The 14470-nt window shown below is 37.4% G+C and overlaps 1 protein-coding gene across 4 annotated transcripts in view; it reads left to right on the forward strand.

The window, feature by feature from the left end:
• The window catches only part of LOC124147146 (solute carrier family 13 member 5-like), a 168609-nt gene that overhangs the window by 48796 nt on the left and 105343 nt on the right, over positions 1–14470 (forward strand). For 3 of the 4 annotated variants that reach the window (XR_007221017.1, XM_048396116.1, XM_048396114.1), the window contains exon 2: positions 365–514. The exons of the other annotated variant lie outside the window; for it this stretch is intronic. Coding sequence is in view for 2 of the 3 variants with exons in the window: in XM_048396116.1 (XP_048252073.1) it covers positions 365–514 (150 nt within the window). In the remaining variant the exon portion in view is untranslated. The remainder of the gene's footprint in view (positions 1–364; positions 515–14470) is intronic. 4 annotated transcript variants of the gene reach the window in all.

A 14470-nucleotide genomic window follows, 5' to 3' on the forward strand; every position in this document is an offset into this window, starting at 1 on the left:
ATGATGTTAGAGTCTTAAACGTACGTTACTATTGCGTTTTAAAGATTGTTGATAAATATCCAATTAATGGCCACACATGGATGTGGATATAACAGCAAATCGGAAATAAATGTTCTTTTCATTGGTGGGACCAAGTATGCCATATATCAGTCCACTTGAGTCTGAGAATTTTGCAGGCGAAAGACACCGGATAAACGCACTTGACCATTTTTTCAAAAGTTGTTATAAACGATTATTTGTTTTGCCATACTTCTCATAAGATTTTTAAAGTGGTTGAACTGGACACGTAAAGGCCCGGATAACAAGATCACACACTACAGGCCTTTCGGGTCCACTTGGATCATTCACATTTTTTTTACTTCAGGTATCCCGATGTGGCTACTGTCTGTTGGTGATGGCTTTCTTTTGGGTCACAGAGATAATCCCTCTGGCCGTCACCTCTCTTCTACCAATATTTCTCTTTCCACTGTTTGGCATCATGTCCGCTAAAGATACTTGCATGAGCTATGCCAAGGTGAGTGATGATTGTTATTGGCAGTGTATATGGTAACTTTTTCTGATGAAAATTGTGGCCGAAGAATATTGCGGCGCTCGTAAAATACTGAGCTTGATTTTTTTGTGGTTAGTTGTTTTTCGATTAGCTCGTGTGTGACCTCCTTTAGTGCTCCATGTCCAAGCTCCTTCACAGCGTTGTGCACAGTTAGCTTCGCTATGAAGAACAAAATGTTTGTTTACCGTTGTTGATCGACGACATTAATTGGAGGGCTTGGTGGAGATCGATCACTGCCGCGGGAGACCAAGCGGCACTTTCAAGCGAGATTCGAAGATTTACATGCGAGATTTTCGTGAATGGACTAATTAGTTGTCCAATCCGTGACATATTTATTAACGTTGGGTCATGTTAGTTGTCTTGATTTGTTAGAGGACATTTATAACATATAAGTAACTATATGTGTTCGCTCATTTTCTTGTCAGTTAACGAACGGAATGAAATGAGCCAAATGCAAATGGCTGCCTGCGAGATATTCGCAATGTATCCATTATCCAGTACAAATTACTCCACTAAATATGAAACAAATTCCCGAATTACTGGAGTCAATCGGAAGATTTATTATATGTAATTGTTTCCGTTATTTATTTGGTCATTTTGTGAAGGATGTCCACCAGAAAATATCACTAAAATTATTACTTTTTGTCGACCACTCTTCTTGACGCAACATCTTACAGTACATGTATCTCGATTAAACATCGTTTTAATGAACTAAAAGTAGATTTTAATATTTGACCATTATTTTGTGCATGCGACTAAAATATTATTAAAGTTTCTTTTTGTTGTTGCGAATTTGAGAAAAAAACGTCGAATATTTCATGTGATAATCGTCTTGTTGAGATGATGTTTGCTGAAATTGACATTTTAATGACGTTATGTTTGGACTACTTTCTATGCTAAACAATAGATTAATTTGGTAAAATAATTTACACTTTTTCAAAAAATAAAAATAATAATTTTTAATGAGAACTAATAAGAATATCAGTGATTTTCAGTGCAATTGTTTTGGTTTTGGTTTAAAAGAAAAAAATGTCTTTACCATAACATATTTGTTGAAAATTTATGATTTCTTAATATATTAAATTAATTACCATATTCTCATCCAACTTTTCAAAAGAAGTTAGGCGGGAGGCATGTTATATTATTGTGTTTTTTGTTAAACCGAGTCATGCATGTGTCGTCCTTCTTGACCGCTGCCAATAGAAAAGCAGCAGGGCGTCAATCTTCACCTCCAGCGGCGGCGGGCGAGGAGCTCAGGCGCTCTAGGGCATTTTAACCAGTCTAGGACAGGACGTGGCTCCATGTTATGGCTGTGTGCCGAATAACATAAATGTTTAAGTGTAATTATTTACACTTAGGAATTTAAAATAAATATATGTCTTTCGTGTGTATGCATATCATTATACACATGTGAGACAAAGATAACATATCTTTTAGAAGTTTGGTTACATCTTTCCAACGATTACTCATCCCCATGGCCCATACCCCCATGTCATTTTCTTAAACTCATAGCTAATAACGCGCTGCGCCTGGTGCCGTGGAATTACACTCATGAACGGGGCAGTGATCGTTAATGATAATCTTCTGCTAATGCCTATCCACTGGAGTATGGTCTCTGTAAGACCAGACTTGCGTCTATCTGTTTTCTCAGTGCGAATGGGATACCGTTCGGAAAAAGACCAGTTTTCTGCCTGTTTCCATCACTAATTACTGGATTCCAAGTTCGAGCTGGTGCCTCATTCAAGATATGCAAGTGTGAAAAATACTGATCATTTTGAGTGGACTGACTTAGAACTTGATATTATATATACTGCTGCTGCCACATATTTTGACCCATCATATTGCCTTATATAATGATAAACCCACCCCGTGTATTTCAATATAATTTGTTGATTGTTCGTTTGTCTTGTTTCGTTATTTACTGATCTCACAATCTAGTTCTTTGTGTACCGATTTCTGAGTTAACCATTGTGTTTCAATGTGGGAATCATCACGTGATAGTACATATATGCTTATGGGATTTGTTTGGGCAGCTGTTACTGGTGGAACTGCAAATATATGTTATAATATATCCATTAAATAGTTACGTGGATAATAACAATGGCATCATGATCAAACAACCGATGATACAGGAACTATATTGTGACGTGTGTCCTAAATATAGAGCTTGAAGAGCACTTAGTGAGTCTGATAGGATGACTGCCTTTGCTTCTGGTAGTTCCGGTATAAGTTGAGTGCGTGAGAAATTGCCTCCCAATTAAGCACTTAATACTGATTGATCAGGTAGGCGGACAGAATGTGCCTGGGGTTAGGACCTATGACAAGGGATCCCGTAGCCAGCAGTGTCTTGCAATACAATGTACATTGGAAGTAGTTTGAATGAAGTTTGAATGTTAGTGATATACCTACTGATCATAGTGGGGTTGAATGTTAAACGATAATATTGCCTGTTCTCTCCTTAGTTTCAACGCAGCAGGGTTTGGAATTGTTTTCTGTCAAGATGGCTCAAGACAGTGTTTGATGCAGATTGAAAGGTCTCACAAACCATCGTATATGTTTTATTTGATTTTCACTTGAAAGTGTGCACCCTCATTTATTGTACCATCTACCGTTGTAGATAAATGAGGGTTGACTCGAGGTATTTTTTAGTTGTGATATGTCTCTGTGATTTACCCATATTGCTCCGTCATCAGCGAATTTAGAAGTTTGGGTATGAGAGTTGACATGATAATTGATCATGAAATTAAAAAGGGTTGGGCTTATTATGCTGCCTTGTGGCGTGCCGTTTCCAATCACATCGGGTCAGATTGACTGTTCCCTATGTTAACTGATAGTGACCTGTACAGCACCAGACTGTGAAGTTTGCCGTATTCTCCTCTACTCCATTTTGCGTTATTTTTGTGAGGAGTCCATTTATGCCATAAACACGTCCCATTTTAATTCTGGAAACCCAATAGTCCAGAAACTCTTTGCCCAGTCTCGGTCAAGGGTATTTATAAAATTAAACATGCTGTATTCATGGGAACATACCAAGGAAGAAAAAATGAAAAAAGAATTGTTCCAAAACTCAATATTTACACTATGTCGCCCATGGGCCTGCCCATGGGCGAAGAGTTGACCATGGGTAGGCCCATGGGCAAGAATGTTTTCCTTTGCTCAAAACTGATGTTTTTGTTTCGCAAATACATAAATATATTTCTTTCAAGTATCATGACACAAAATTTAACTCATTTTAACTTAATTCAACGATTTTATAGCGTTATTAAAATATTTTGCCCATGGGCGAGAAAAAGGTTTGGCCCATGGGCAAGAATATTATCCTTTGCTCAAAACTCATGTTTTTGTTTCGCAAATACATAAATGTAATTTTTCAAGTATCATTACACAAAATTTAACTCATTTTAACTTAATTCAACGATTTAATAAAGTTATTGAAATATTTCGCCCATGGGCGAGGAAAAGGTTAGGCCCATGGGCGAGATTATTCCTTTGCTCAACAGTTTTAGTTTCGCAAATACATATTGGTGTTATAAGCATGACACATGATTCAACTCATTTTAACTTTTTACAGCGTTATTATAATATTTCACCCATGTCTTCGTCAGTCCCTTTACGGCATTCACTAATTTAGTACAAAGTATATTTATTATGTGAAATATACTTTATATTATATCATTACATTACTACATATTGTAACGATCTTTAATGAACCCGGCCTTACCTCTCAAAACGTTTTGAAAGTTTATCATACGAATTCATGCGCTTGAACACCAATTCATTGGCGTTATTTTCCACAACATTAAAGTTCAGTTAGTTTCTTTTTCATTTTCCATTTCATGTCTCGGTGATACATCACACTGGGCAATTACGTGACACTAGGTTTGCAATATACAGGTACGCGTGCGCGTATTTCAATGGAAAAAACGATCGTCTTACATTGCATAACGCCTGGCTGAATATCTCACATTCTAACGAAATCTTGAAACGATTATTTAATTACATGCGGTGTCGAACTGACCAATAGGAATTATGTTTCAATGTGATTGAGGACAACTTGAGTGAATATTGTGACATGAAAGCAACTTGTAAATGCTTCACCAGTATTGGTTTGAAAATTGTAACAGTTCAGAAAAAAACACAGCCTTCTTATGATAATTCTCATATTCTCATTAGTACGTTGTATCTAATAACAGTGTCGGCCTTATTTACAGGTGATTCTACATTACCTGCTCTCGGTCAATTACAATCTACCACACCACGCGTGAAAAAACAGTCATGCAGGTGTTGCTGTGGGCAAATACCTAGCCTGTATATGTATATTTTTGTGTGGATACATGTATTACATATTTTCGTTGATATGTGGATATATTAAGCACAAAGACAAAATAAAGTTTATGAAAGATGAATTAGTGCCCTGATATATTCAACGTGATGTTTATCATCGTTTAATGAGTCATTCAATAAAAGTATGTTTGGAGGCGATATCAAAGGCGCCGCCCAATATACACAGTGTCGTCCGGTGAACTCCCACCCCACCCTGTCCGTAATAGTAATGTAATCGGTACACAAATATATTTGATGCGGTGTCAGTGTGGAAGCAGTTTGAATTATGTCCGCCACTGGCCACAGAAATCCTCAAAGTATAGTAACAATCAACAAGGTCAGTGCCGTACTAATAACCTAGTGACGCACGTAACAACGACTGTCAATCTGTCTGCTACAGCTACCATACCATCATCCCTGTCACAACTGGCGTATTAACGGCTTATTCAAAATATTAATTGTAGAAAGTTCGTTAAGAGACTAACGTATGTCGTATACAGTCATCTTATTTGATAAAAAAGTAAGTACGTCAACTGGGAATTCAACTGGATGTTACCTTCTATATATCAGCTAACAGCCCTGTTTGTGAAAATATGTACTAGACATGAGATTTACAGACTAATAAAATCAATTTTAAGACCGCATAGACCATAAAACCGAATAAAATATGTCTTGGTATCATCTCTTGTGTATTAGATGATGGTAATGACCTGAAATGTTATAACGTTAGACTAGGAAGGAGAAACATTAAAGTGTTTTATAATACTTGGGAACATGAGCAATAAGATGTAGCAACATAAACATGCATGGAATGGAATAGGGAAAAAGGTGAAAGCAAATTGAAAGAGATTTTAATAAAACATTATTGTACTAAACAACTTGCAAAAGCGATGCCCCAAATTGTTTGACCGTGTTATGTGTGTTGTAGACTGACGGCTAGCAAGTAATTGTCATGCTGTACGCATGGTTCCATATACAAATTCAGATATACAACCGGTATGTAACTGAGTACTAAGATGCCAAGTATAACCTGCATTCACACACGGAAGCAATATACTTGTGTGTGTGCCCTCTCCTCTGAAAAATGTATCACTAAAGTATTTGCATTGTAATAAATATAGTAATAATAAAACTTGGTAATTTGGTAGGTCTCCGACAGATATGATTTCAGTTTTTTTACACCTTTGATTGATACGGGTTAGGTACATGTAGTCTAGTCACTGTCGCTAATGTATCTGCTTGTTAGAAATTTCAAATGTCCTTTTATGGCACTGTTCCTAAAATAAGGTAGTTTCTTTTGTCTTCAGTGTCTTCACTTTATTCAGTACTTGTAGGTCACGGGCCTTTTTGTACAGACGAAATACAAAAAAGTTTAAACTCTGAAAAATGTCACTAAAATCATTATCTATTGTCCATGTTTCACATAGGGAAACAATGTCATGTTGCAATACAAAGGAAACAAAGTCATTATCGGACAGTTTGTTGAATAAACCTTCTATATTCCAAGAAATGCAAGAGATGCCATTGCCTGTTGACTCGCTTTTACAGCCCTGACCAACCCGCTATTTCCCTGTGGCTGAGTTAAGCTTTGATCTTGACCTCAGCACTCGCTCCTGCTCCACAGTTGATGACGTTCCAACTGAGTCGCGAACTGCAACTGAAGCCGGCGACTGATGCTCATTGCCATCCAGACTAGGAGCTGGCATGTCCTCAATAACGAGCCTGCCATTCTTGTAGTAACCTCTTTTGTTCTTTGATCAGAGCAAAGACAGTTTCTCACGCTGTCTCTTCGTCAAGTCATTTGCAACTCCAATGTTGAGTGTACTAAGCTCTGACCTATCTTTGAGCGTAAAAAAATTATTTTCCGTTTCGACAAACTTGCTATCAGAGGCCGCGATTTTCAAGGAACAGGTTTGCCAACTCTATGTGCTCGGACAAGATCCTGTACCACAAGTGGGTCAGATGATCGAGCAGAATTCAAGGTGTCTACTACGATTTGTTTACAAACACTGTAGTTCTCGTCACGTGTCTCCTGCACCCCGTATATGATCAAGTTGTCCCGCCTACTTGCTACTTCCAGCCTATCAACTTCGGCCTTGAGCTTCTCGATTTGCTCGTGCATGACGTCGGTTGACTCTGTCGATTTGTTATGAATGAACTGAATTTCCCCTTCAACATTGGTTGTTCGATTTGAAACATTTTCAATATTCGACTGCATTGTCTTCTGCGTCTTTTATTGTCGAAAGGTCATCACGAATCACAAAAAGAGACCCTGTTATGTCCTTTTTGATCTCATTACATTTCTTGTCCAACTCTTCATATTTGACCTGAATATTCTGGATTACATCTCGGAGATGACTAACCTCATTACAAACTGCAGCCTTGTCATTCCTCATTTGTTCAAAAGCTGCTTCAATACCAGAATCAAAGGGTCCTGGGTTTTGCTCAACATCTCCAGCACAGTACAATATTATCTGGGCAGCACTATGTGAAATAGAGTTATTTAACTGAAGCGGTGTATACAGTGTTCCACGGTAAAATGAGGCACTTTTGTTTACAGCGAAGTCATCAGACAGACGCCTGTTCCAAGAACCAGGAAGACAATACCCATGGCTGTTAATCGAAACATCATGTCGTTCAACGGTGTCCATGTTGACATTGGGCGTACCTGTCCAGTCTCACACCACGTAGAGACACTGTAGTTTCTTTTATCGGGTATAAATAGTTGATTCGTCTTGTCACACAGTCATTTTTACTTGATCGAATGATTTCCACGAAACATTCCGGCAGAGAGTTTTGTATTTTATTATTTTCATGTATTGTTAATTGTAGAAGATGCTAACTTCACTGTATCTCAGAACGCAAAACTGATAACATTCAAATATGTAATAAGTACACAGTTAATTGTCACATATAATCTCATGCATGTTCCTTTTTGAACAAAAAGCCTACATGTATACTGTAACCGGTGTCCACTGTTAAACGGGTATTTGCAGTCACCCATGGTAAATGGAGAGACAATAATAAGGTGATTAATTATACTCTGTTGCAGAATATGCGGTATAAGTGTAGTCATCTATACATTTACACATAACACATATACAGATGAAATACAGTGCAAGAACAAATTAAGATACGGTTTCTATTAAAAATAATTATATGATTATGGATTTAATTAGCATATTTAATTTTTCAGGCCAACACGGTTGAGATACAGCATCGGCATAATCAACTGGAGTTGTTTTCTGCCGGTCGTAAGTTCATTGTTTGATTGAGCACACTTGTGTCGGGGATGTGATATTTTCTTCTCTTTGTTGGCAGCCAAGCAACTCAAAATTGTGATTGGTCTGTAAGAGTTTGGATCTAGTGGGTTACCTTTCTTTTTAAATACTGGCTTGATCACACTGGTTAGCCATGCATCTGGTATGTTTCTGGTAGTGAACACGGCATTAAAGTAATCAAGATATACGGGTGCTAATAATTCTAAGGAGTTTACTATATACTCATTTGCAATGCGATCTATACCAGAAGCTTTGTTACTTTTCAGGCTTTTTACAGCTTTGCGTATTTCTTCTATTGTGATATCACTATTGAGCATTTCATCATCGTGCATGGTACTAATTGGATATTCTTCATCAATAATTGTGTCTGTATTCATGTCTTTATCTATATCTTTATAGAATTCATAAAATGTTTTGATATCAGGCTCAGTGTTATTTACCTTACTCTTATTTTTGTTCAGAGCGTTACAGAATTCACGTGGACTATGTTTTCGATTGGCTCTGAATAAATTACATAAATCGTTTCTATGTTTCCTGATATGTTTGTCTAAGCATATCTTATACGCCTTCTATTGCTCTCGGAAAAGCTTTCTATTTTCAATGGTGTTAGTTTTCTTAAATTTCTTTTTAGCCTTACGGAAAGAGTTCCTTTGTTTTTTACATTCGTGACCGAACCAAGGTTTTTGCTTTCTCTTAGTGGGAGCGTCTGCATCACGCCGGTAGCAAGATCTCTACCCGAATGTTGCACATGCAGCGTCGACTATAGGACATGTGCGATTTTGTTTGCTATATCATTCATAGGTCAGTGACTCACAAACGTTATGACTTTGCTAATTTGACAGACAACCAATCCGGTCTCTGTGGATATTATCCAAATATATCTGGCTTTTAATGTTCTCGAATCTTTTGGGCTCAGGCAGACGCGCGTGGATTTACTCTTAGGTTATGATTGTCTGGAGTTCACATTTTTTGCCATTTCAGACACTAATTGAACAGAGTTCACCTACACATGTCCACTTTAGTCAGACAGACTGTAACCAAAAAATGCAATGAGCTGAAGCTCTAAAACCCTTATAACAACAACCAGGGTGAGGGCAAAGTAAGGTTAAACCGTGTCCACGAGACAAACTCAGGTGGCTAACGCATCAAGTCAGCTTTATTTTTAAGCGCATAATTAATGTTTTTACATTTGGAATAAAAGGAACTAATAAAATCATATTTAACAAACCTACACATTACCAAATACAAAACTTTATAACCCGTTCTAGACTTAATTAACCTGGATCATTCGCTCGCGAAGGTCGAAGGTTGTATACAACTTTAAAGTGAATACATCTACAGTTTACAAGTAACTTATAACTCTATCATATATATTCATGATAAGCAATTATTTTCGTTCCTAATTCGAATGAGCACATTCTGAGGCTAAATCTGCAATAGGACAGATAAAATATTTCTTTGTACAATGCAAACGTAGCGGCTGATAAAAGAGACAATGATTGAATAATCTGCAATATATCATTTATTCTCGTTCAATCTATTGTACATTTTGAAGTCATTGTAAAGTTTCAAGGAGTACTAAAATGTTGTGGTATTATGAATGAATTTAGAATATGAATAGCGAAAAAACCATATCGGATGTACATGTATGACTTGTCTTCAACACCACACTTGTGCCGAGGCCCGTGGTCATAAAACTAATTGGTCCCATAAAGGAGCAACTAGTTTCTCAGATATCCCGCTGTACTTGCTATGGTTTACTCCCAATTGTCAGACGACCTCATCATCAGACAGACCAGTCAAGTGTGACCAGTGTACCTGTATGGTCTTACCTAGTAGTATAGGTAATGAGGGTTCTAGACCACTTCCACTGGATCCAGATTCATATACCTATACTGCTACTACAGATGGCATTTTTTATGCCAAAATGATCATGCGATTCAATGATAGTCATGAGATTAAGTTAAATTGACTCCAGCTTACCAATATCTGGGGCCAATCATTGCTTTCGATGAGCCTAAATGGTAATGAAAATATTCTTTATTATTTTTATCAATAAAGCGATATTCACCATTTTTATTAAGTTCTTCGTTCATTTTATTAGGAGACCAGACTATATAATTACACTCTTCTTGTAAATTGATAAGAAACAATTGATAACTGTATTTGGTTGGTTTGACATCACTGATATAATAAAAACCTTGTGGTAATTCTATCCATTTAATAGCTTTTTCGATTGTTGTGTTGTAATTCTCCATTATTATATATATTTATGTAAGCATTTGTCTAAATGTGATCAAACGATAGTAAGCAATCTATTTTTAATCTCCAACCAGTTCTTTGGTTTTGGCACGGAATAATTGACACGCTTGTTGCCTCCCCTGTTCTATGAACTTTTTTTCTCGTCTTCGCTAATACCACTGGTCTTATGAGATTTTGATCGAATCTCCTGCTTCATTGCGTTGTATTTGGTCAGTTCTGACAGCACTTAACGAAACTCTTCCTCGGATATCTTACAATCGGCCATTGCTGTCAAAATATGATCCTAAATGCTGTTCAACTTTGCTTCGGCGAGTATCCGAATACTATCGTGTTTTAATGCTTTCTTTTGCAACCTACGAGAAATAAATTTTATTGATATTCCTGCCAGTCCCAAGACTCCAGCCGCTATTTCCATGCCGAGCACGATAGGCGCGGCGATTATAGTTGATAATAAACCAACACCTGCTACACCGAGTCCCATGCTAGCCGCAACAAGCGCGGTGTCAACTCCGTCCAGAGCATTCACGGCTCTGCGATACTTTTTATACACTCCAAGTCTCAACTCCCTCTCCTTCTCTATTCGATGTTTTATGTCGATTATTTGATGTAATCGAAATCCATCAACAGTATCCATCTTTTCAAATGCTTCATCGAGCGCTGGATATAAACCCATAGTGTATATTACGATCATATAATAGTCTTTAATTGGTCTTGCTTAAATGTTTTGAGAGTAAACATCAACCTTATCAAATGTATATTATACGGAAAGAATATCTTAGTAAGAGAAATGCTACCACTTTTAATAATTTGGACCCCCTCGAGGGTTGCAACGGGCGATGCTCCAATATGAATAATACTGTAAACGTTGACGCTCGTGTTTCTTGAGCCGTTTAATCGATAGACCTGGTAATATTTCGAAGGCATCTACCGGTACATCTCCGAACAAGACTTCAATAATAAGAGTAGAAAGATTAGGTATTGCACTCAAGTTAACTTTAATTTCATTGAATTCAGTAACTAAATTTAAACTAACGTTTTGGATTGCCGGACGACTATATAACATATGACCTGGGTTTTCTGGCAGGGGAGAGACTAACACACTTTTTCGTTTTGATGGGATATAAGCCGCGAGTACGATGCAACTATTTATTATCTTAGTTAAATTATGTGCCTTACCCATCATCGCATACGGTGGGGTAATGACGATATTCAATAGCCACTCGATGTTTGCTTCGACCATAGTCCATTTATTATCGTCATTGTGAGTAAGATTGTACGAAGTGTTTTTCTTAAGGAGTCTACTAACCACGTCGACATCACTTAAATCTTCTAGATTACCCGTGAATGTAACTTCTTTCCGCTTGTTACATTATCGTGTAAGTGTAAAGCGTATAACTTACCATCTGTACCAGGTTTACCGAATCCTTCTGTGTCTCCGAGATCGGAAAGCGCAATTGTATTACATTGTCTGAGCGTTCCAGGGCCTGATGCATCAACCATTATTTATAATTGTATAAAAGTATCCTATTTGTACAGGTTGGTGTTTTACATCTAATACAGAAATTTTGAGGTCTGAAATAATACCCCGCTTTAATTTTTTATATTGTAATGGTGAGAAAGATTCCCTTCTACCGCTATTATATTTTTCATTTTTCACTGGAATAGATCTGAGCAGAGTTGAAGGACTTTCTAGTTGAATATTATCCGTCGTGCTTATTTGATCAAGATGGATACACAACTCTTTATATAGGGAACTAAATCGGGCAATACATTCACTGTTTTGTTGGGTGGTAATACTACTATCTGTCCAAATCCAAGTGTAATTGCTAAGTTCTCGTCAATAACTATACCTGTTTCTCCAGTGTATATTTTCACTGTTCCATTCGACTCATTTTGTGTGATACTAATTCCATTAGGCTTTAAAATTTCATCATTGAGTGAGCATACGCTGTAATACCCATCAGGTACAGTAATGTATTTGCCAATCCCACTGTTTTCATCTAATATAAACATCTCATTATTTCTTATCACAGCATTTATATTGGTCCACAGCGGGTAATACGTTACGTCACAGATGGCGACTTCGAGTTGTCCATCCGAGTTATCGATAGTATGAAGCAGTTCAATAGACTGACCATTTGTTATTCCCGGGAGTGTAACATACATATTAAATATACAATGATACTATATCATAACTTAAATATGAAATCGAGATACATTACTAATCAGTCGATTATAGTAACTGCCTCTGGTGCTGAATTTATCGTTAAATTCCCTGATATCTTTGAAAAGTAACGGTTCACGGCAACTAGCGATAAAATGGTGCACAATTGGTTTCACAATCCGATGCAATTTTGGCAGAATCAGTTAAACTTTGCCATATGGTGTGCTACAAAGGGATGTGGCGTATCTCTTTATTCCCCAGGATTTGAACTGAATAAGTCTGTTATATCATTTCACGTGTACTATCAGATTAGACGTATACTTAAAGAAATTAATGCCCCATTACCGCAGGATGGAGCGTGGAATTCCACAAATAATCCGTACAATAGGTGGGCATTTGAACGTATTTGTCAGGAATTTAATGTTTCTACGAGTAAAGATTGGCCTATTAAAGGAGCAAACCATGGTCTAGGTGTTCCTTACACAGAGGAAAAAATAACCGTCAAAAAAGAAAGCGATAATTTAGTTAAAGAAGTTAACAAAGGTCCATTTAATATGTTTAAGTTGATGTACCAGCAAACTTTACTCAAGAATGTTTGATTATTTAAAAAAAAACAGTCATTGGTATAAAGCCTGGGAACTTTCGAGTAAGGATTGGAGAGGGGATATTATGAGTTTTAAGAGGTTAATTTATATTGTTAAAAAATTTATATAACTGAACGATACCGCAAACGCTTGGAACGAATTTCTTAATGATAAAACGGAAAATAATTTTACTAACCCAGGATTTGTAAGATTTAATGAATCGATAAGAACTTATGTATGGGCAATTCTCGGTGCACAATCGCAAACACGAACATCCATTATCGGTTCTGGGATTGCCGATGCGCAAAAACAGTTTCTCCAAAACGTAGAGGACGCCATTAATTCACCAGTTGACATATCATCGTCTATAAAGCGTTTTCAAGATGTATTACAGTACGCTCAATCCAAAGTGGACTTCGTTTATGCGCTGGGATTGTACATGTCTCTGAGTAATATGGAACTTAAGATCGGTCAAGTGATAGGTTATAATAATAAAATTGTTATTGCTACCGATCAACAAAAAAACAGGTATTAATTCAGATATTAACGTCGAATTAATAACGCAAACAGTCACGGGCGAAAACGGAATAGTCAAGCCACACACACCACATGTTTCACAAACATCTACTGACGCACAAGTGTCACCGCATATTGCGGCTAAAAATCAACAACATATCGATGAAAAAACAGCGCTTGTATTAGGTGGAGTCTCGGCTGGTTTACTCATGATTTGGTTAGCGAACTGATTTGGTTAAAAAGTTCTTAGCGGATACGTACAACAGCCCTGCAATTGCTACGATCAGTGCCCACAAGTTTTGACTAAGCCAAGTGGTGGTCTTAGCTAATAAATTCAAGAGCCAGGAAACAACACCGGGAAGTGCGGCTGCGGCTTTCTCAGCGAGCTTTCCCAGTGCTGAACCTAATGCTTTTAAATGCTTTTTTATCCACTCTTTTATACCATCCGACATAGGGGGTGATCCGCCACCACCTGTACCACCTGTACCACCTGTGCCACCGGTTAACGCAAGAGTCAAAGTCGATATAATAAATCCCAACGCGGTTAAAATACTGGCAATTGTTATTCCCTGTTCTCTGAACAATGTTTTAATTTTATCGACCAGTGTAGTGTCATCGTTGAGGACTCGATCGATAGTTTCTCGAATTCGACTGATTTGCGAACGAAGTGCCTTTCTAATAGTGGAAGCCGCTTCGAGGCGGGCCGATCTTTCGTCTTCTAAGTTACGCAATCTTTCCGCTACGCGGCGTCTACTGAACTCATCGCCCGACTGTTCAAGTTTAGTTTTCT

Source organism: Haliotis rufescens, unplaced genomic scaffold, assembly GCF_023055435.1.
Source record: "Haliotis rufescens isolate VD_foot unplaced genomic scaffold, xgHalRufe1.0.p SCAF_15, whole genome shotgun sequence".
Classification (NCBI taxonomy): domain Eukaryota; kingdom Metazoa; phylum Mollusca; class Gastropoda; order Lepetellida; family Haliotidae; genus Haliotis; species Haliotis rufescens.